At 34.3% G+C, this 22419-nt stretch overlaps 1 protein-coding gene across 6 annotated transcripts in view; it reads right to left on the bottom strand.

The window, feature by feature from the left end:
- Positions 1–758: 758 nt before the first annotated feature.
- The window catches only part of LOC134853135 (uncharacterized), a 28042-nt gene continuing 6381 nt past the window's right edge, over positions 759–22419 (bottom strand). For 2 of the 6 annotated variants that reach the window (XM_063869083.1, XM_063869082.1), the window contains exons 2-4: positions 20184–20370; positions 19427–19537; positions 759–1642 (exon numbers count right to left, since the gene is read on the bottom strand). In XM_063869083.1, coding sequence (XP_063725153.1) covers positions 865–1642; positions 19427–19537; positions 20184–20329 — 1035 coding nt within the window. In that variant the 5' untranslated portion in view covers positions 20330–20370 and the 3' untranslated portion in view covers positions 759–864. Of the gene's footprint in view, positions 1643–19426; positions 19538–20183; positions 20509–22419 lie in introns of all 6 variants that reach the window. The other 4 variants (XM_063869081.1, XM_063869079.1, XM_063869078.1 and 1 more) reach the window with 4 other exon arrangements.

Raw genomic sequence — 22419 nt, forward strand, 5'->3', positions numbered from 1 at the left:
AAGTTTTTTTTTGCAACGCCTTTTGCGCCGTTCCAGACAATTAGGGGGCCCCCGGGAGTATCAGGTGGTTTTGCATGCGTTGTAAAGGAAAGACAGTCCAATCCCAATCTTTGGTGACTCCAGCTTTGATTAAACCAAGGTTTTTGTCACTTGAGTTCAGTTATGGTTACAACCTCTACCATGACGGCATCAAAATTTTAAAATTGGAATTATAGTCTTTTTTGTAGATACTGACCATATTATGACAATATACTCAATTATGATCCATTGGCGCTCAATGCGGGTACCCGGCATAAATGACTTTTTGACTTTTGCCGAAGCAACTACTTTTCCCAATCATTGTAAATCAAAAATCACTGTGATCAATTATTTGTAATCTCTTTGGTATAGACACTCTCAAAACAAACCAGAAATAAAAAAGTTGACTCTTGGAGCCATTTTTTGACGTAGGGTGACAAGTCAACTACACTAAAGTAATCTCATATAAAAAATGGATCAGAAAGCACTGAAAAAGTCATTAAAAATTGACTCAATCATCAAAAATTGCAAAAAATGATAACGATTTTTATGTGAAGTCGTTTTCTTTATGTAAATAGTTTCGCATGCTTATACGTTTTGTTACTTCGGATAGTTTTTTCTCTATGTAAAAAAAAAATCATCATCCAGAAGAAGAATGAAGTTCTTTTCGTTCACTAGGAAAAATCAAACAAAACATTTTCAAAAATGTAGTAAAGAAATTTTATTGATTTTCGGTTCTGTGTTAGAAAAGAGTCAAAATAATAGTCGGTTATTACGTTATAATGCAAGTAGTGTCCCGTTTTTATTATCAGAATGATTTCAGTCGTGTAGAAGAATTTTGATTATTCAGGAGTGATAGAGGGTAATAATTCTCGCGATTGCTCCTCTGTCCCAAGGACATCTCGCTCCAATTGCTGTTAGCTCCACGCCACATTGGTGACAAAGAGAATGACCACAGTCCAAAATGACAGCATTTCTTGGTCGCTGGTTGCATAGAGAACACTCATTTAAGGCGCCCGCTGTAGTTGGTCGACCATTTGAGATTCTACCAGAAGTTCTTGGTGGTCTGGAATTTCCATTTACTCGAAAAAAAGCAGTTGGATTTGCTCCAGGGTTCTGATTCCGATTACCACTAGCCAAACTACTAAGAATGGCGGCTTGAACAGCCTCGGTTGCGTCGGAGTTCTCTCTTTGAAATACAACTTGACCCGGAATCAGGACTCCTGAAACCCGTTGGTTGTTTGTGGCCGGTTGAACGTTCACTCTTGTAATAGTTTGATCTGGAGATTCAGGTCGAACGCGCTCATTAATGCTACTAGAACAACGAGTTAGAAGTCTGGCAAACCAGGGTAATGCTTCGTCAAAAAAAAATACTGATGGTGTTATGAAGACCCAAAGGGGTCGAATGAACGCCAGTACAACAATGAGAATGAATGCATCCCACATAAGTTGAACTGAATGTGACAGAGTCGCTCGATGTGTTCCAACGTAACTTAAGTTTTTTCTAATAATCGCAGGCGGAAGCAGTCCAAAAAAGGTCTGTAAAAGCATAGAGACAAACAGGCTTCCCCATTTCCATTTGTTCCAAAACGCTTCCGCTTCGTCCACAAACCCGGATAGTATTCTGAAAAAAGCTTTGATTTGAGATTAAAAAAACATTGTTGTTACTTTCGGAAAAGGCGGAATAATTGTCGTATTTCTTGTAAGGCAAATAGCAAGTGTTCAACTATCCGTCAGGGACGGAAATGTTCATATCACCTGCAAAATATTATTGCATTGAGCTCAAAGTTGAAAAAAAATCATCATGTTTCTTTGTGAAAATTTTTGAAAAACACTTCCGCAAAATTGAAAATTTGATCAATTAAGGCTATATCTATCTGCGATACATTTCTTACCATTAACACATGACCGGAGATACACTCTGGCTCAAAAAACACTCCAAATCGGAATCGAAAGGAAGCTTTAATTTTTTAAATTTGTTTCAGTTAATGTTACAAAAGACAATTTTTCGTGAATAAACTCGATAAAAAATTGAATAAACTTTTTCCAAAAAAAATGTCAATAGTAGTGTAATGATTAATGGTCGAGCACTGCCGGCTTACACTCATATATAATTGTACATTCAAACATTTTATTTTCCCGAAAAAAAACGATTTTTTTTTGCTCAAAAACCAAAATAAATGAAATCTTTTTCCAAGACTAACTTTTCGATCTGCTTGAAAAACTTTGAAAGACCAACTGTCCAGGTTGTAAGTTTAAAAATAATAAAGCTACGTAATATTCAAAGTTGAAAAATTACGACAAAAATTAGTTGACTGTTTCCACGCCTGATGATATTCCGAACCTTTAGGTTGCCTCAATACAACTTGGGATGATTACGATTCGCCGCATACACTACGTTTTAAAAGAAAACTGAGAAATAATGTGCAGTATTCATCCCCTATTTTCGAAGCTACAATTTTCAAACCCTCGCAACTTTACGAAGAGTCGTCCTAATTTAAGAAAAATAATATTTTTGAGCTTACCTAATTATCGTTCTTACACTCTTCTTTTTTTGATTAAAAGCCAACTGAGTTTGAAACGAAAAAGCATCCAAACCATAAAAATTCTATCAGCCTCTTCAAGTTCGGTATAAAAACATCTGAACTATTTTTATTTCTTTCTAATTTGGAACATTTTACAAGGGTTTACTTCCATAGACCAAAAATGTTTAACATACAATTCCATAAATTAGATCTATCGAGTTATGTATGAAGTACTATACTCATACAGTAATTTCAGATAAGGTACACCGTCTACTCGTCACGCTATCTTATTTTCGGCCGGATAGATTCGTGCAACTTCTTAGTCTAATACCAACCTTAATCTTACTATTATATCTCCTAGTCTCAATAGATCTAGTGTACACCGGTTTATGCAAGTTAGTTCCAGAGTCAGAACAACTGTAATCTAACTTTAATTCAAATTGTTCTGGTGTTGAAACTACAAGTAGTTTCAACACTTTACCAATAAATATGCTGTAAGTTTGATTGAGTTTGATTGGTTATTATTTAACATTTTATAGAGATAAAATATCATAATAATAACCAAAGGTAAATACAAGTTTAGATCTGGTTCCATCCATCCGGGGCTTAGAGAGTTTTAGTTTTTTAATATTCTATTGTAGTGAAGGATGAATTATGGTGTTTTTCTTTAAAGGTTGCTTTTTTCTGTTTTGAAAGAAGAGGAAGAGATGTTATTACGATAGATTCGGGATCGTATTATGACTTCTGATCTGTTGTGATGAACGTTGATCTGGTTGGTTTTAGAGGATAGGGACATTGTTATTCTCAGCCTCGTTCGAGTGTGGCAAGTAGTTTGGCTTTGGAGGAAGTGTCTGGTGACTCGGATCTGGCCGTATACTTGAACATCGAGATGGCCATTGTTCTGCTGCCATGGGTTTCCTTTGCTGCGATGCCAAGTCGTATTTTAAATCCATTGAGTGTAGTCAGCATGTCAGGTGGGTTTTGCCATTCTGTAGTTAGAATGTGATTGGGTTGTCAAAATTCCTGCTGATCGTCTTTGGGCTGAATATTATCTATATACTACCTTGTATTATTTACATAAATAAACCTTTAATAATTTTGTTTTTTAGTCTTGATCTTGTATTAATTTTCATCGCAAAAGCGTTATTATTTAAATTGGTTAGTTTTAAGAGCTACTCGCACTTGAGTAACTCTCGTCAAAAAAAGAGTCGTGGGTGTCACAAAGCGTGGATGTAGCACGGTGGTTTAGGCCGGCTATAGAGCATGCTCAGGACTTCCTCTCTGGTGGGTTAGGCCAGGAGTGAGGGTATACTTTCATGCTCTCTTTTAGAGGGTCCTGTTTTAGTTCAACCTTTTGTGCTATTTTTTATTACTGGTGGTTTTTTTTATTGTCTTAGTTATGTCTTTTTCTTTTCTCGAAAATCAAATTGTTAGATTTGGGTTTGTCTTTCGACTTTTTGCTGTTTTGTTCTTTTATGTTCAGACTTGAAAGTAGTCTTTAAAATAATAATTGATCCAGTTCGAAGCTGGTATTAATCCAATTTTGGGCACAGTGGGTTTTCTTTTCTTAGTCATGCTGTTAGGTTGTTTTTTCTGGTGTTTAGTATGCTTGCGTTGGTTAGTTTGGATTATTACAAAATTCCTTTCCAACCGGGTTAAAGGAAAGTTTGAAACGTGCTAAAACTGGTTAGACTTGTTATCAGCGAAACTTAAAACTTAAAATCATTTTTTTAAACAATTCTTGGTGGGCAAGTTGTGCGATTGTGTATAAAATTTGCGGGCAAGTGAATATATAAAGCAGCTTCTTTAAAAAGGTTAGTACTGCTTTTTTGCAATTTACAGGCAATTTTTATTAACTTACTGCTTTGAAATTATGAAATTTTCTGCTTGATTTGTGGCTGAAATTATTAAGTTATTTTCAATTGTATGAATATTTACTGCTTTGGGAGAAAGAATGTATATATTAATTTTTTGCTTTGTACGGGAGAATTTTACTGCTTTAATTATTGAAATTGGTTAATCGAAATTTATGAATTGATAAAAAGTTTCTGTTTTTTAATTTGCTTTTTTGTTTTGTAGATGATTGATGATTGTGGTTATAAAGAAAAAGGAAAACAATTAATAAGAATGGTTAGTTTTGTTTGAAAAGATTAGTAAATTATTTAATTTATGGTTACCTAATCGTCGGTGAAGAAGCCACGGGGAAAAACGTCGTGGATGATATCTGATGAGGTAGTAATTTTGCTAGTAAATTAATTGTGCATTTAGTCTGAAGGAGTGCACAAAGCAATTCGAGTGCTTTAAGGATGTTGTGCTCTTCAGTGCTGGGTGAGAGTTCATATGGTGTGTTTTGAATAATGTTATAGTGTTTGTGATTATAGCGAGTGTTATATCTGAATTCTAGGATTGGGAATTCAACGGGATGGAGGAAATCGTGTGGTGAGCGGGCTTCGTCTACATTGTAGAGTTTGGTTAGAGGACAGAATATATACATCTGGGTGATGCGGTCGTAGGTTAGTGTCTTTATTACAGTAAATGAAGTTGAGGAAAAAAGGTGAGGTGTAATTAGAGTTGATGTATTGATATCTATGGTGAAAATGTCGTGCTGGTGTATTAACAGTGTAATGGTGTTGGATGAAATTGTAGTAAGTGTACGTGTGTGTTTATTCAGTTCTCAAGATAACATCGTGTGTACAGTGCAAATCACATTCATTGGGTGTGAGGAAAAGTGGTTAAATTTGTTAAAGTATGATTCATAAGCATGAATATCACGGAGTGCTGTTGAAATGATGTTGTCGTTTTTTATCTAATTTGTTGATGGTGAAAATATAAGGTGTCTTAATGAAAAACTTCTCTGTTAGTTGTGGGGTAGCGAATGGGTCGTCATTTAGAAAGATGTCTTCGTTAGGGCGGATGATGTTTTGATCATATTAATCGATGGATTAATGATTAGATTTGGGTGCGGAGAATTTTACTAGTGCTTGTCTGTATCCTGTTTGTGTGAATTGCTTAGGGGTTAGTGCAGTTGTTAGAAAGTAGAGTTGGGTATTACATAGTTCGTTGTCATGAGGGGTGTTATATAATGGTTATAAGAGTGGGTTACTAATGAGATTGATGTCCATGATAGTGTGTGTCCATGATTCACATGGGACTGCTGTATACAAAAAATAAGATCTTCGGGAGAGTGTATCAACGAAATTGTTTTTTGTTTTCGTAGATTATTGGGATTGTTTTATAGCATCATTTGTCCTCAAAAACATATAAAGGCAATACTTTTTTCGTACAAGTGTAATATTATAAATTTTATAGTCAATAAAATTTGATCTGTTACCGGATAGTAAATATCCTGCATAAGGGATTTTTAATACTGCTAGTGCAAATGATTTTAAAATTTAAAATTTGTGTGCGTTCAAGTTCGCATAGTTGATGGAGTGTTCCAAATTCTATTAAAGTTCCACTTAATGTAGAAAAATTCTACTTAATGTGTAGTCTAATTTCATGTCTAAGTGTATAACATAGTTAATTGAGCCAACATAAGTGTTGTTCAATAGTGATAGTTCTTTTAAACGTGTACTGTCTTTTGTAGGAGGTTCTTCCTGTGTTTTTAGGAGGTTTACTGGGATGAATGAAATTTCGTCAGTGGTTGAGCGATGTGTTGCCATTGGTGGTATGATTAGTTTTCCTGTATTGATGTCAAAACCTTGCTCGTATTCGACAAGAATTTCTGAATATTGTGTTTTATATATTGGTTTGGTATATTTACATGCAAGTTCGATTTCTGGGTAATTTTGAAAGCGTGTCAATTTTTTTTCTATATCATTACTGTTTCTAAATTTAAAGTTACTTAAATTTTGTTCGTCGGGATCTGAGTGAAAATTTTGAGGGAAAAATGATAAACATATGTGGAAAAATTCTTTGGTGTTAGTGTGAAGTGGATGATTGACAAGTTTTGTGGATGTTCCTGGGTTAGACAAAAATGGGGTATTTGGGAATTTTCTTTTGAATGTTCGGTAAGCTCGATTTGTACTGGAGGATGTGGTTGATTAGGAAGTTGGGTTTTGTGATGGGGTATAATGGCAAGAGGGAGTTGGTGTTGATGAGTTTAATGATACTATCGATTGTGAGAGTTGGTGAATGGTTAGTGTTTGAGGGTGTTTTAATTGTTATTGTGGGGTTATGAAATTATCAAATTCATGTGATATTTGCGTGTGATCTTTATCATTGTTATCGGATGGCTCACTGGTTAGAGGGGAATAGATGGGTGTAACATATGAAATGGGAGAAGGATGAGAAGGAGGAGAAGGAGGAGAGGAGGGTTCAATTTTGACTTGGGAATGGATAGGCTGAAAGGGAGGTTGGGAAAATTGAGATGTGCTAGGTTGGGAGTTTGCAAATTCCTCGTGTGTTTCGGTATCGGAATTATTAAATTGTGAGATAGTGTTATATATAGTTGTGTTGGAATTAGTGTCTGATTCCATGCTGGATGAAGTATTATCATAAGGTGATTGAAGTGGAGGAAAAACAAAAAGTGGGATGATTGGAAGGTTGCCCGGGAGTTTGGCTGGATGGGAAATTGAGCAATGGAGTGCTCCAATTTGGCGGCTCATCGTGGGCTAAAAAGATGGTTGTTCTGAGATCGAAAATTAGTGGTATGAGGTTAATCTATAATTTGTTCGTATGTGTCGTCTATGTTAGCTTGTTGGTTACCATGTGTTGAATTGGGCTTTGTGGATAATTAGATCTCGAAAATGTGAGGTCCGTTAGGGCTATATTTCTCAAATTTCGTGGTACTAATGATAAAGGATGGTTATGATTTATGTTTTATAATTGTGGTGCTATGGGTGTTGTTTTCGTATTGTTTCGTGATTCATCATATGTGTTCGGTATTGTTGATAGTTTTGTATTGTACTCTTTTATTTGAGCGTCTAAAAGTATTTTCTTTATTGATATAAAAAATATTCTCAAAAATCCTGCAAAAAGTATGCGTGCTACGCTTGCTTGTTTGCTTACATGTGTGTGTATTGCGCAACTGTTGTAGATTCCTTTCAAGAGGGAGAAAATAAATCCCAGAAAGTTTAACATTGCGCATAATATCGTCAATCTTTCTAAGATGTAGTAGGGCCCTCCTAGAAAGGCAAGAAGTTCCTTTTTCAAATTTACAAAGCTAAAAATACTTTTTGGTGATGTATCTTGTGGTATGTATTTTTTGCAATTAAGTAAATGTAATCTTTCAAATCTTAAAATATCTGTCGTTGTATTGTGTCCATTTTTGTGAGTAATTCTTGAAATGGTTGTGTTCGAATGTGATGTTGAATGTCGGATTTAAAGTATATGCCGATCAATTGTAAATCGATATTTATATTGGTATTGCGGGCAATAGCTCTAATGGTTTCTGGTGAAAACTTTTTGAGTGGCTGCATAAGGGAATGGTTTGGTGTGAGAAGCTAGTATTTGTCTTCGTCAGGATTTAATTGTACTACATTGTGGCTTTTTTTTGTTCACATGGGACTGCTGTATCCAAAAAATAAGTTCTTCGGGAGAGTGTATCAACAAAATGTACTTTGTTTTCGTAGAATATTGGGATTATTTTATAGCATCATTTGTCTTCAAAAACATATTAAGGCGATATTTTTTGGTACAAGTGTAATACCATAAAATGTTTCCTTCGTAGTCAACAAAATTTGATCTCTTACCGGATAATAAATATCCTGCATAAGGTAATTTTAATACTGCTAGTGCAAGTGATTTTAAAATTTGTGTGCGTTCAAGTTCGCATATCTGATGGAGTGTTCCAAGTTCTGTTAAAAACATTTCTTGGATAATTCAGCTTTTTGTGTAGTCTAATTTCATGTCTAAGTGTATGTCATAGTGAATTGCGCCAAAATGTGTTGTTCATTAGTGATAGTTCTTGTAAACGTATACTGTCTTTGTCTTGTGGTTTTAAATTTCCACCAGTTCTTCCGGTGTTTTTAGGAGGTTTACCGGATGAATGAATTTTCGTCAGTGGTTGAGCGATGTGTTCTTATTGGTGGTATGATTAGTTTTCCTGTATTCATGTCAAAACCTTGTTCGTATTCGACAGGAATTTCTGAATATTGTGTTTTATATAGTGGTTTGGTAAATTTACATGCAAGTTCTGTTTCTGGGTAATTTTGGAAGCGTGTGAATTTATTCTCTATATTATTAATGTTTCTTAAATTAAATTTTTTTTTCTGATTTGATCAGGAGTTAACTCTTCATAAGGGATTGACTCAATAAAAAATTTCTGGTGAAATTTTATCATTCTAGCGTGTTTTTTTTGCTACTTGAGATGTGGTACAAGTGTCTTCTGGGAACCAAACAGTTGTTGCTTGTGTTCGTCTAGTTTAATCAGTTTTACAAAGGAGTTTGATTCCTTGTTAAATTATGGTTTCATATATTAAATCTCGTGTTAGTTGTACTTTTTCATGTTGTACTTTCCAATCAAAAAACATTATTTCATGGTAACCTTTGTTTTTAGTGTCGGTTTTACAATTTGAGGGGTTGTTTATGGCAATGTGTGGTATCCAATTTTTATCATGGAGATCATAAGTTAACCTTTCATGTGCTCCGCGGAAAGGAATTTCATGTGCTCCGCTAATTCTTTATGTTCTTTGTATCTTTCAAGTTCGGCTTGATGTGCTGAGTCTGGAAAAACTTGAAAGTTTACCAATTTCCTAGTTGTGCCTTTGTTTGATGTGATTTATAATCGTCTAAGTTCGTCTTTACAATCGTCAAGGCTGAGGTGCAATAGTCTTTCGAGATTACTTTGATAGAAGGATTCATGATCTAGTTGGTTTTTGTTACCGTTTGAGATTTGGGAACAATGTACTTTCTTTTCGGAAAATGTCGCTGTTAAATTTTATCGTGTTAGCGTTGTAGCTCGTGCTTTGGAGTAAAGTGTAGCTATTAGGTTTGTTGTTTGGATTGATTGTGGTTGGGACTCGCATTGAGTGACTTGGTTTGTTGCATTTTTATTTAATGTTTTTTGTTCATTTTCTTCACAGTCATAGTGTGTGACTAGTAAATCCTGGGATCTTGTTCGGGGGGAAGGATTGTAATCTTCGGATTGTGAGAAATTTAAAATTAAAAGGGCCTGAAAAAATTAGTATCTTCAAAAGATACTTGAGCATGATAGTCCTGAGTATGTATTATAAAATGTGATGTATCCAACTGTCTTTTTTTGTGTATCTATAAAATTTGTAGATTATTTCTGTGGTTATAAAAGGAGGAGGTAGGGATTGAGCTGTTATATTCGGGAGGGGGGCTAAGGATAAGGGATGATGAATTAGATTATTTATTCTTTGCGTGATTTCAATTTTTAGTGTCAAATTATCTTGTGTAAGTATTTGTATTTTATGTTCTTATATATCTTTGTGAATATCTTAGTGCTCAGTTATGTAATCTGTTACTTTCGTGATGTTGTCCAAATAATGGAGGTGGTGCTACGAATTTATTCCAATCTAATCGCAGTTGTATGTTATTTGTTGAATTTTCTCTATATCTGGCGTCGAGATTTGTAGGAAAATTTGGAGGAAATGGTGTTTGTGAAAATGGAGTTAAAGAAGGAGTTGAAGGGAGTGACAGAGTTTCAGGTAGTGCTAGAGATGACTCAGATGAAACATCTATTGGATCGTTAACTAATTTTGGTTCGCCCTGAATTAAAGCTTGTGTCATCCAATATGCGAGGTGTTCTGTAGTGGCTGGGGGATTAAAAGGGTTTTCTCTGATTTGTTCAGATGCAGGAGTTGATCCTAAATCCTAAACAATCTGATGGGATGTTTGTTGTGTTTGTTTGTGATGGAGTCTGGGGAGTACTTTGAATTGTACTACTGGAAAGGTTTATAGGGTTTGTTGTTGGTGAATGAGGTATGTTGAATTGATCTATAGCGTTTTGTAAATTTCTGTTTTGTCTTGGATGAATATTTTGTCTGCTAATTTTGATCGTGTTTTGGTACTGAATTTGGTGTCTTGCTCTATTAAGATCTTGTTGTAGAGGGGGGTATATATTATATACTGGTTCGTATTGTGGTTCGCTTAGAGATGCTTGGCGAATTACTGGTTCTAGTGGTTCGGACAATCGTGCGTGTCTTTCTTCAAATATGTATGGATTATCTTGAAAAAATTTGCGTGTTGATGATTGGGGATTATTTATTGGTGTTGGTGAAGTTTCTTGGGAATGTTGTCGGTGGGGACTGGTGTGGGGGTTGTTGATTAGCAATTTTGGAAAATTTTTGAAATTACTATTTTTTTCATAAAGAAATTTTATGTTTGTTATATTTTATTTGGATGAAAAAGATTTAAAGCATCGTGGCTAATTCAAAAGTTATGATAGCCTTATTTTGCACATTGTTAGTAGAGGGATGTTGAAAATGTGAGAAATATTGTAAAAAGAAGAAAAACATATGTTCTACTGAATAGATGTTGGAACATTTAGATAGTTATTTGAAATATCGTACCTGAGAAGGTGGTCAAGGATTTTGAAAAAATTGACGTAGGCTTGGGCTAGGGAAAAAATGAGGGAAAAATTGCAAAAAATTATCAGGGAAAGGATGAATAGTTCTAAAATGTCGACGAAAATGAAGTTTAAACAAGGTTTGAAAAAATTGAAAAGGATTGAAAAAAGTCCGAAAGAATATTTTGGAATTAGTCAACTGTTCGAGAAACAAGCACTTGAAGAACTGATTACTTCGTCGAATTGTTTTTTTTATTTTTCGAGGCAAATTTCAAGTGTGGTCGGATTATTCATTGGTTTGTTTGACAAGCGGGTCGGGTTTCGGCAGTTTTTGGTGAAGAGAAATTCTGAAGGCTCAGTAGGGTCTTCCTAGTTTTGTTGTTATTTATTGGATGATCGGGGGTATCTGAGAGATATTCGTACTTTAGGCTAAATGATCATGTTCATTTTGTTCTTTAGGCTAATTTAATATTTTTGCTTGAGGGAGTTTTTGGTTCTAAGTTGGGATAATATTGTTGATTTTTGTTCTACTTGACAGGGGAGGATTGCATTATTGAGACTTTGTTTTTTTTCGGGTGTCAATTTTTACCGGTTTGCTTATTTTTGACCTGAAGGTCCTTTAGTTATAGTTAGAGATTGGCGTGAAGGTGATTGTTTGTCGGCTAAAGAAGTCGTGTCAAAATTAAAGTGATAATTCGGCAAAGGTTCTGATTGGCTAATTTTGAACTATTTTGTTCAAGTGCTGACAGCATGAACTTTTAAAAAATGTTCGGTTACTGAAACTATCTTCAAGAGGTGAAAATTTTAATTTAAATCAAAATTGGTTCTGAAATTCAACCTTCATTAATACTTTGGATTGTGGGATGAACGTTTTGTCATCTTTGCCTGGCTGATTTTGAAGCGCGATGGTTGTCTATGTGGAGATTTTTCGTTTTGTTCTTGTGGTAGAATTTTTTCTTCTGAGTTTCGATTTTTTCGTTCCGTTTGGGTTATTTTTTTTTTGTTATCCACACTTTTTGATGTTTCTCTGGGAAATTCTCCTTCGATAATATCTGATGGTTTTTGAATAGGGTTCATGTTAGCTCTTTGATTTTGTTCGTGATCTGAATTATTCTGAACAACTTTAAGTCCTGTAAACGAGTATAATTGGGTCAGTTCGCGAAGAGCGTACTTTTTAGGATAACAAGGTAAAAGGTTGTTTCGATGTTGAAATACTTCTTTTCTGTTTAGGTCTTTAAGGTTGTATGTTTCATCAGTGGGTTTATCAATTATTTGATATGGTAATTTTCGGAGTGGTTGTAGTTTTTTAGAAATTTTTTTTTGTGTAGTAGAGTTTGGAATTAAAACGTATGTTCCTATCTTTAAGTTTGAAGCTGGGGTAAATCGGGAGTTTGTTTGAGAATTAATATTTTGTCTTTGTAACAATTTTTGTTGCTTTCTGGTAGATTTCGTTGTGTTTCTTATCTCTGTTTAAAATCCATTCGGTGTGTGTACTGGAAGCTAATTATAAAGTTTGTGGATCATTAAAGTGATCTTCATCGTGGGTATGTCGTGGTATATTGTAACATATTGATTCTCATACAATGCATTTGCACTGTGCATTTATTGAAGAGTTTGCTGTGATCATTATTGGTTTCCGTGGTTTTTGGTTGAAAACCATTTCATAAGGTGATAGTCCTAAGGTTGTTGTGATTTGTGAATTATATGATACTGGTAATAGCTTTACAGCTGATGACCATTCAGTATATCGTGTGTCGTTTCCGTTAATGATTCACTTAGATATTTGTTTTTGTCTGCATTCTGCAATGATGTGTCGTATGGCGGCAAAAATTACACTATTTTTGATTGATGGCTTGCCTTTGAAGTTTGGGTTTAACTTGTAAATGTTCAAGATTTCAGTGATCTTTTCGGATAAATCTGTATCAGAGTCATTGACATTGTTTATCTGTGAAGTAGTGGTTTGGACGTTGTTCACGTATTGTAGCTTTAGGTTTTCCGTTTCTTCTAATTTCATAGTGATTTCTGATCGCTCTGGTTTATCTACTAGTTTCCTAAAGTCTAAATCTGGTTCTCGGATTGAGGAAGGGCGTGATGCTCTCTTTATTATTGATATTTTTCGCAATTGAGGTGTTAGAGTCATCATTAGGATTTCTGTCATTTTTGTATTGTTATAATCATGAGTATTAAGTGAGTATGTTTTTAGGACTAGTGTTTTAATTCTTACTGCAAGTTGTTTAATTGTTTCATTGGGTAGTCTACGAATATCATTGCATAAAACACTTTGATGTTGTTTATTTCTTTCTGAATCAATAATTTTTGAAAATTCTTGTGTGAATCTTTTTCAGTCTGATTTTATTTCTATAGGTGAAAATGAAAACCATTTTTGGGCTGCATCATCAAGTGTGGTTTGGATTAAAGCTGTGCGTTTATGTATCCAATTTTGATTGAGCGGTGTGTTTACTGGGTCAGGTCCTCTATTTAGAATTAAATTTGCTGTGACTGCAGTTAAATAATCTTCTACAGATTATTCGGGATCTGTGCCTGTAAAGACCATTAGTGGCTTAATTGATTATATTGATGCATCCATTAGGTATGAATTTATAGTCATCTGTAGTGATTCTGCATTATTTGGCATTTAAGAAACTTTTGTGAGCTGACTTTTTGTTACTTAATGTTGTTGTAAGTAATATGGCAGTAGAATTTTGTTATACATTTGAGTTGGTTGGTAGAATTGTGTATTCACTGGGTTTTGTTGTTGAAAATTATTATTATTTTGAGATGTTGGATTATTTCTAACTTGTCTTACTTGCTCATCTCGTATGTATGGTTCAAATTGTCTGGTTGGTCAAAATTGAAAGAACGAGGTCTTTGGTTTGAATAAAATTGTTGATGAGATTGAATATAATCTTCTTCATCGTCTGATGGAAAAAAAACTTGTTGGATAATAATGAGGTTGATTTCTTGTTTGATACATATTTTTATGATGTTTAATTTTTTTCGAAAAAATGGTAATTTTCACTTTGTTTTTGTGAGGGTCGTCGTTGAGAAAAGAAGTTTACTGAAAATGAAGTCGTTTGTGGTATATTTTGACTTTGTGAGTATAAGTAGTTTTGAGTGTTTTTTGAAGGTTTTGTTGTTTTTGGTCCATTTACATAGGATTAATTATGTTCTGCAAAATTATTTCTGTGTGAAATTTCTTTTTGTTTGATGGTTTTGTTGCTGGTCGAAACGGTGAACAATCCATTTGTGAATATTTTGGTGCAACTGAGGGTTTTACTGTTGATTGTATAACAGTTTGTTGTAGTGTTGGGTTTTTTAGTTTTGGAGTTGTAAAATTTGATTGAGTAGGTGAAATGCTTCGTTGTGCTTCTGTCGTTTTTTTTTGTTTCAACTATTTCTTTGCTTACAAAATGTGATGGAGTTTATATATTTGTTGTGTAAGATTTCCTGTTCCATTTACGTTGTCATTATATATAAATGTAGAGTTTAAACTAATATTTCCTGTTCTTTCAGGGAAGAATGAATTCAAGTTTAAAGGTGTTGCGTCAATTGTAACTTAGTATACTGTAACATAATCTTTGTGAATAGAGATTGTGCTAATTGCCTGACTTGATATATCTGTTGGGATATTAATAAATGATTCATGAGATTATTCAGGGTCCCAAACATAATCTGATTGTTTTGCTAATACGGTTTCATCATTTGTATTTTGTGGTCCAAAGTTTTTTTCTTGCTTGTGCAACAAGATCAATATTGTGACTAAAATAATACATTATGAACCATGCTAAGATATTTTGTAGATCGTGTTTAACATGTTGTTTTACAAAATTATTTGTTAGATTTTCTCGGACTGCATTGTCGAGATGTTTGAGTTGGTGAATCGTTTTGAGGTTCTTCCAAGTCTAATATCGATAAATAGCTATAGATAAGTGAGAATACATCATTTGTAATTATTGAGTTTGCTCTCTGTGAGTTTTTCTGTCGTATGCTTTTGATGTATTGTGTAAAAATTTTTGAAATTTCAATATCTATGTCATCAGTTTGAATGAGATATTTGTCATGAAATGTATTTGGTGATTTGATTTCCATTGTGTAGATTCCATGTTGTGATATGAGACTACATATACCTTTGAGTTACGTGTCAAGGTTTTTTCTTCGATTTTTACATCGGGAAATTCTCTTGTGCATGGACTGTCTCCTTTTTCGAATAAACTTGCAATTAAATTTTTTAAAAAATTTAACTTGTCCTCGAGGTTCGGTTAATGGGTTTATTAAAAATGGGAGTACTGAGTTCTCTAGGTTATCTTCACTTCGAATCATTTTTGTGTTGTATGACTGTTAGCGTATATTTTTCAATATGTCTTATTGGTTGATTCCATTTGTACAGACGTATTGCTTGTTTGTGTAACGTTTTTTTTATTTTACATTTGCTTTTTATTGATGCTTGTGATGTGGTTTCTGAGTCAGAAAAAAAGATTTGTTCGTCAATTTGATGGGTTTTAACTATCGATTCCTTTAAATTGTGGAGTTCTTGTATTGCGGCTGTTTCTGATTCTGAGCCTGCTTTTCGTCTTTTCGAAAATCGTTTCCTAATAAATTGTTTTTGTTTGTTAAAAATTTTCTTACTTAGTGTTTGTCTTTTTGTTCTTATGTATCCTACTGATTGTCTGTGTGGTGTGATTACGAGGTCGTATTTTTCGTTGTCAATGAAACAATTGTGTAACATGATTGATTGTTTGTTTACTAAATTATTTTTGACATAAGGTTTTGGATGATGGGTGCAAGATTTGGATTAGAATTTCTATTGTCTCAAACTGTTAGTGCTTACAATTTTCTGAGGTTAGCTTAACTTGGGTCGTGTAGTTGGGTTGGAGAGAAAGCGTATATCGATTCCTGGGAATGATTTTCACTTTCTCGTGAATAATTCTAAGTTATGATAGAGTTACCTTATCTTACTTGCGGGTTGTGACTTGTGAGCAAGGGTTGGAGATCAGTAAGCCAATCCACAAGGTTCAGGTATAATTCGAACGCAAGTTAATTGTTGAATACTCTTTTATGACCTACTAAGTGTAAGTGTTTTAGCCTGGGTCATCTAAGAGGAGGGGCTCAAGTAAAGGACGAGTAACCGAAGTTCTTCACTGTTTATCCTAATTAAAATGGTTAGTTTTTTTGAAAAATTGCTGTTAAATCTGGGTCTTTGATAAGGGTTGTGTAGTGAATCGACGTTTGAGGTCATTAGACACTAATTAAAAGGAGAGGGGGAAATCAAAATTGTTCTATATGACCCAAGGATAGGCCTTGATGATCAGAAATTTAAATATTCAGAAATTTTAAAGAGGATAATTAATTTAAAGATCCAAGGAAAGCCTGGATGAACTGTTATTTTAAACGTACTATTATGAAATCGATTATTAGATTTCTTCCTAGCCGTAAGTCGTATCTTGTACGACGTCTTCTTCCAATACCGGGTAGTTCTCGTATCGTTCGAAATATTGGATCTGATTTATTGAAACGTTGAGAAATATCTTTTCAATTTTTATCATATTACAGTTTTATGAAGTATTGTATTTGTCTAAATCTATTCCAATTTTTGTCTAATTCTAGGTTAGTTAAGGTCTGTTCGAGACTTTTTGGTCGCACCAGATGAGTTATGTATCTTGTATTATACTCAAAGAGTAATTTCAGATAGATCACATTGTCTGCTCGTCACGTACATCTTATTTTCGGCAGGATAGATTCTCGCAACTTCTTAGTCTAATACCGATCTTAATCTTACTCTTATATCTCCTGGTCTCAATAGATCTAGTGTACACCGGCTTACGCGAGTTGGTTCCAGAATGAAAACAACTGTAATCTAAGTTTAATTCAAATTGTTTTGGTGTTGAAACTACAAGTAGTTTCAACACTTACAAATAAATAGGTTTGATTGGTTACTATTTAATATTTTATAGAGATAAAATATCACAATAATAACCAATGACAAATACGCAAGTAGTTTGTTAGATACTATTTTATGAACTACTAAGTTTAAGGGTTTTAGCCAGTGTCATCTAAGAGGAGGGGCTCAAGTGAAGGATGAGTAACCGAAGTTCTTCACTGTTTATCCTAATTAAATTGGTTAGTTTTTTTTGAAAAATTGCTGTTAAATCTGGGTCTTTCATAAGGGTTGTGTAGTGAATCGACGCTTGAGGTCATTAGACACTAATTAAAAGGAGAAGGGGAAATCAAAATTGTTCTATATGACCCAAGGATAGGCCTTGATGATCAGAAATTTTATTATTCAGAACTTTTAAAGAGGATACTTAATTTAAAGATCCAAAGAAAGCCTGGATGAACTGTTATTTTAAACGTACTATCATGAAATCGATTATTAGATTTCTTCCTAGTCGTAAGTAGTTTCTTGTACGACGTCTTCTTCCAATACCGGGTAGTTCTCGTATTGTTCGAAATATTGGATCTGATCTATTGAAAAGTAGAGACATATCTATTAAGTTCTTATCATATAACAGTTTTATGAAATCTTGTATTTGTCTAATTTTAATCTAATTTTTGTCTAATTCTAGGTTAGTTAAGGTCTGTTTGAGACTTTTTGGTCGCACCAGATGAGTTATATATTTTGTATTATACTCATAGAGTAATTTCAGATAGGGTACACCGCCTACTCGTCACGTACATCTTATTTTCGGCCGGATAGATTCGTGCAACTTCTTAGTCTAATACCGATTTTAATATTACTCTTATATCTCATAGTCTCAATAGATCTAGTGTACACCGGCTTACGCGAGTTGGTTCCAGATTGGGAACAACTGTAATCTAAGCTTAATTCAAATTGTTCTGGTGTTGAAACTACAAGTAGTTTCAACACTTACAAATAAATAGGTTTGATTGGTTAGTGTTTAATATTTCATAGAGATAAAATATCGCAGTAATAACCAATGATAAACACAAGTTTAGATCTGGTTCCACTATGAAAAAAAAACTAGTCATACATCTTTCATTCATTTTGCTAAAATGGTGTTATCGATTTTTCAAAGAAAATTCATCTTGTTTTGGCAAAACAGTCGGTGTATCGTGCCAAATATTTAAAAAAATTACTTTGAAAATGCGCCAAGAACTTCATTTGCTTTTGTATGACATGTTTATGAGTGCTCTGGTCAATGTCTGATATTTTGAAAATTCAAATTTAAAAAATAATTATCGTTGAAATTTTTTGCCAAATTCCAAAAATTTGCTACTTTCGTTATATATTTCTTACGACAGCTGTGAGACAATTCAGCTTGTTTTCTATGCATTGTAAACGCAAGACTGTCTAACCTTTCGAGACTCCAGATTTCAATAAACTAAGGTCTTCGTCAGTTGCGCTGGTTACGAACACAACCCAAAGTTTTCAGAAAAAATTTTAGAAAAAAAATGAAATAAAATTTTTTGGTTTATGGAGAAATTCTTGTCATACAATTGTCATGTATGGAAAAAGGCTTATCATAGAGATACAATTCTCTATACAATTATCTGTACGTTTGGAATTGTAAAGATATGTATGGTAAGACTTTTTTCATTTATGTAAACTGTAAGGTAAGAAGTTTTGGTCAAACCGGGTCACTTAAAACGAAATTGTTTTAGAAAAAGCCCTGCTGGTTTGGATTTTTTTTCAACGACAATTTTCTCAACACAACTTTGCATAAAAAGCATGAACAAAATCTTTTTTGGCAAAAACCTTTATTTTAAAGATATAATGTAAATAAAGCAAGAAGTTACTATAACCGAATGATGGTTTTAACTTTCAAATAGGAACAATTGAAGAAATATAATATACCTCGAAACTTCCGGTCAATACATCAAATTAAACTAGATTTTTTATACATACTCGCCCTCTATCGTAAGAAACAAAGCTGAAGTAATACTGAGTATAATCTTTATTTGTAAAATTGAAAAACACATTTCAAGAAGTTTGGTTGAAAATCCATGACAACAGATCAGCGCAAGTGCAATAGATACTCTGTTGTGTTTCCGAAATAATTGATAAAAATTTTGAATGCTAGATGGTTTTTTCTTCAAAAAAACTTCGGCTTTTTGGCAAGTCATTTAGGGCTAAATTTTGACGTTTATCTCAGATATATTGATGTCCAACGCTGTTAGCAAAAAGATTTGGAACTTAAAAAATTGGTCCATTTAAAATAATGAAGAAATAGAAGTTTGCTAGATGTTCCAACTACTGCGTAACTGTATGCCAAAACTATCACTTGATTTTTTTCTAAATAGCGCCTGCGGCATTGAACTTAAAAACTTCATTAATCTTTCAAAATCGGATAAAAAATTCAAAAATTGAATCATCAGGAATCAATTGTTATTATACACTTAGCTTGTAAACACTTGTAAATTTTTGAAACAAAACTGCTGATAAGAAGCTTACAGAGCTGCTAGGGCGATATCATGAAGGAAGTTTATTAGAACCCATATGATATCGAACCAGAGTACGTTGTATTCAGTATCGTACGGAGGAAGGCTGTGACTTAGAGTGCTTCTAAAACAAAACAAAAAAGATTTAAGGATATTCAGTCGGCAGAAATCAGATGTTCAATTGGCCAGGTAGTTCGATAAAGGAAAATTTTCATGAAAATTCCAGAAGTTACAGCGAAGAAACAAAAGATCAGGTTTAAATAGAAACAATACTGCTCGTATATCAGAGCAAATCCCTGAATTTTCCGACTACTCAATTATTGATATCGAATAGTTTCTGGGAAAATTTATAAATTTTGGATAATATCAAAGTGTGAAATGCTGAGCCGTACGAAATTAATACTACCAATCCGATTAGCTAGCCTCAATTCAATTCGGAATGGTTTGTTGTGCGGGATAATTCGCCAAGCATTAATAGTTCGCGTTACGCTCTTAGCAATATCAATAAATTTTTCAGAGCGCGCATAATTTTGTCCAGAACATTGTCAACTTGGCCATTTGCCTATTTTCAAACCCCCTGAACTTTACAAAAACAATCGGAGTATTTTTATTTTTTAAAGTTTGAACTCAGGAAGTTGATTACTTCAATGAGGTATAAAAAAATGTTTGTTGAAAACTATTTTTTCGGTTGGACAAAAATGACAGAATAAAAAACCACACCGAGCATAAATATTCCCTTTTCTTCGAAAGTCGGAAAAACTATGACTCACATTGCCCAAAGATTTGTATCTCCACAGAAATTTTCACCCTCCTTTTGAATGCAATATGTCAGGAAACCAGCTTCTATTTTGTCAAAATTAAACTCGTCGAGAAGAGTCGTGTCGAGATGCCATAAAGAATAACGTCCTTTGTCCATGGCAGCCGAGAGAATTCCAATTAACGAAATTTGAAAGAAAACTGTAATTAAAAAGAAAAACAAGCGAAATAAAAGAAAAGTATTTATCATTGCTGACAATAAAGTTAAAATGGCTCGGGATGAAAATGATTGTTTCACTGCCTTAAGTACAAGACTTTGTCAACATACGCTAAATTTAACTAAATTCAGATCATGGGATCAAACCACTTACAAAAACACCTAATATGCAGCCAAGAAGCTGACCTTAATTATTTTTTCAAAAGATGACAACGATTATTGACAGATTTTTTTTTGCCATAATACTTATTTACAAAAATTTCTGCTTAAATAAATTCGAGAAGAAGTGAAAAGATCTTGTTTTCACCATTCTTGTGAAATTTTCTCTAGCCATTCTCGCACGTTAAAAACAGAGCAATTAGTATTGATGGCGTCTTTAGATATTTTTTATGGTTGTATATATATTTGGGGTGAAAAAAATCCACTAAGCCCCCACCTCTTGTCTGCACCTGGAACAATTTTTCATTAATCCGATTAAGAATTATTTCGTTACCAACTGAAGACCCAGAGAAGCTTGGGTTCCCTAGAAATTTGGTTTGGTTTTTTTTGCGTCAGTAGCCCCTGATCCTAGTACGATGAGGAATATTTCGCCACTACATCTGGGTTACTATATGAATTGGTGTTTGTGTGTTTGTGGGGACGTGGCGCACCGAGCGCCAATTGATCATAATCGATTATATTGTCATAATATAGTCAGTCTCTATAAAATGACAAAAAAATCGATTATAATCCATTAAAAATGGATTATAATCCTAATATTTTTCATGCCATTAAAATCGATTATAATAAAAATTAATAGATTTTAATGAATTTTTTCCAGGGGTTATTCATGAAATTTACAATTTTCTTCTAAGTTATCTGATCCCAATTTATCCCCTACCAATTTTCTCCCAATTTACCACTTTTTTACCCACCCCCTCCCAATTTAACTCCATATATTACACCCCCCAGTTTATCCACCCCCCAGTTTATCCATCCCCCCAGTTTATCCCTCTCTCCCAAATTATCCTCCGTTTATCCACCTATCCCCTCTGTTTACCCTCCAGCCCCACCCTCCCCCCATTTCCAGTTTTTCCCCTATTTCAATACTCTGATTCCATTTTTGCAGTTTCTGTAGTGGCGGTAAGGTCGCCCACCACACGTGCTTAGTAATTTCACACGGTGCTATACCTAATTTCACCAGTCTGCATATCGGCTTACGAATCACACCTATCTCTTTTCTTACGTTAGGTTAACAAACTCGAACTCTATTCGTTTTTGTCCTAGACATTTTCTGTGTATAAAATTAATTCACCTTTTCGGACATTATAAAAATCTAACTTCAGGCGTACATTACTTATACTTAATTCAAACTTCTCATTCAAACCCCCCGGCTTACTCCCTTATTGGGACTTCTGGTTTGGACAATTCAGTCATGCTTCAGAAATAAAGGACAGTTTGAATGCTTCCCATATTCTTGCTGAACCTAGTGCGGGGTGCACGATGGACCGTCACCAAGGCCAGAGACAAAACCGGACCCAGAAACACAGCCAGAGTCAGATAATGGCCTCCGTACAGACGCAGCTGCTATCAAGCGGGTCGAGGAAGCGAACTTAGAACGGCGGAAGAAGGGGCCCCGAATCGGAATGAACTGGTTTTTCACGAAGCTGAGGCAAGAGCACGTTCCAGATTATTTTTTGCTCTTGGAAATGAGGGTAGAAAAAAATGGTACAAGCATTCCCACGTTTCCATCTTAATCTGTTATCGTGCGTACGCCTTCAAAGTGGAATTAAATTCACCATAGTACGCATCAGACTCTACAATTCTTGGTAATTGGAGGCTAACGAATCCTTGTTGTCCTTCCATTCGAGGTTGTCGGCCCACGGCCCAGGCAGCATGTTGTAACTGATGTGCAGAGTACATTGATTCGGAAAAATTATGGCCATGACGGAAATCTAAAACTGGCGCATCTAGAAATCTAGAACGGAGCATCTGCGTCCATGGAGTTTCAGAATATCCTGCCTCATATTAAGAACAATTCACCATTTAGTCTA

The sequence above is a fragment of the Symsagittifera roscoffensis genome, chromosome 8 (genome assembly GCF_963678635.1).
Source record: "Symsagittifera roscoffensis chromosome 8, txSymRosc1.1, whole genome shotgun sequence".
NCBI lineage: Eukaryota > Metazoa > Xenacoelomorpha > Acoela > Convolutidae > Symsagittifera > Symsagittifera roscoffensis.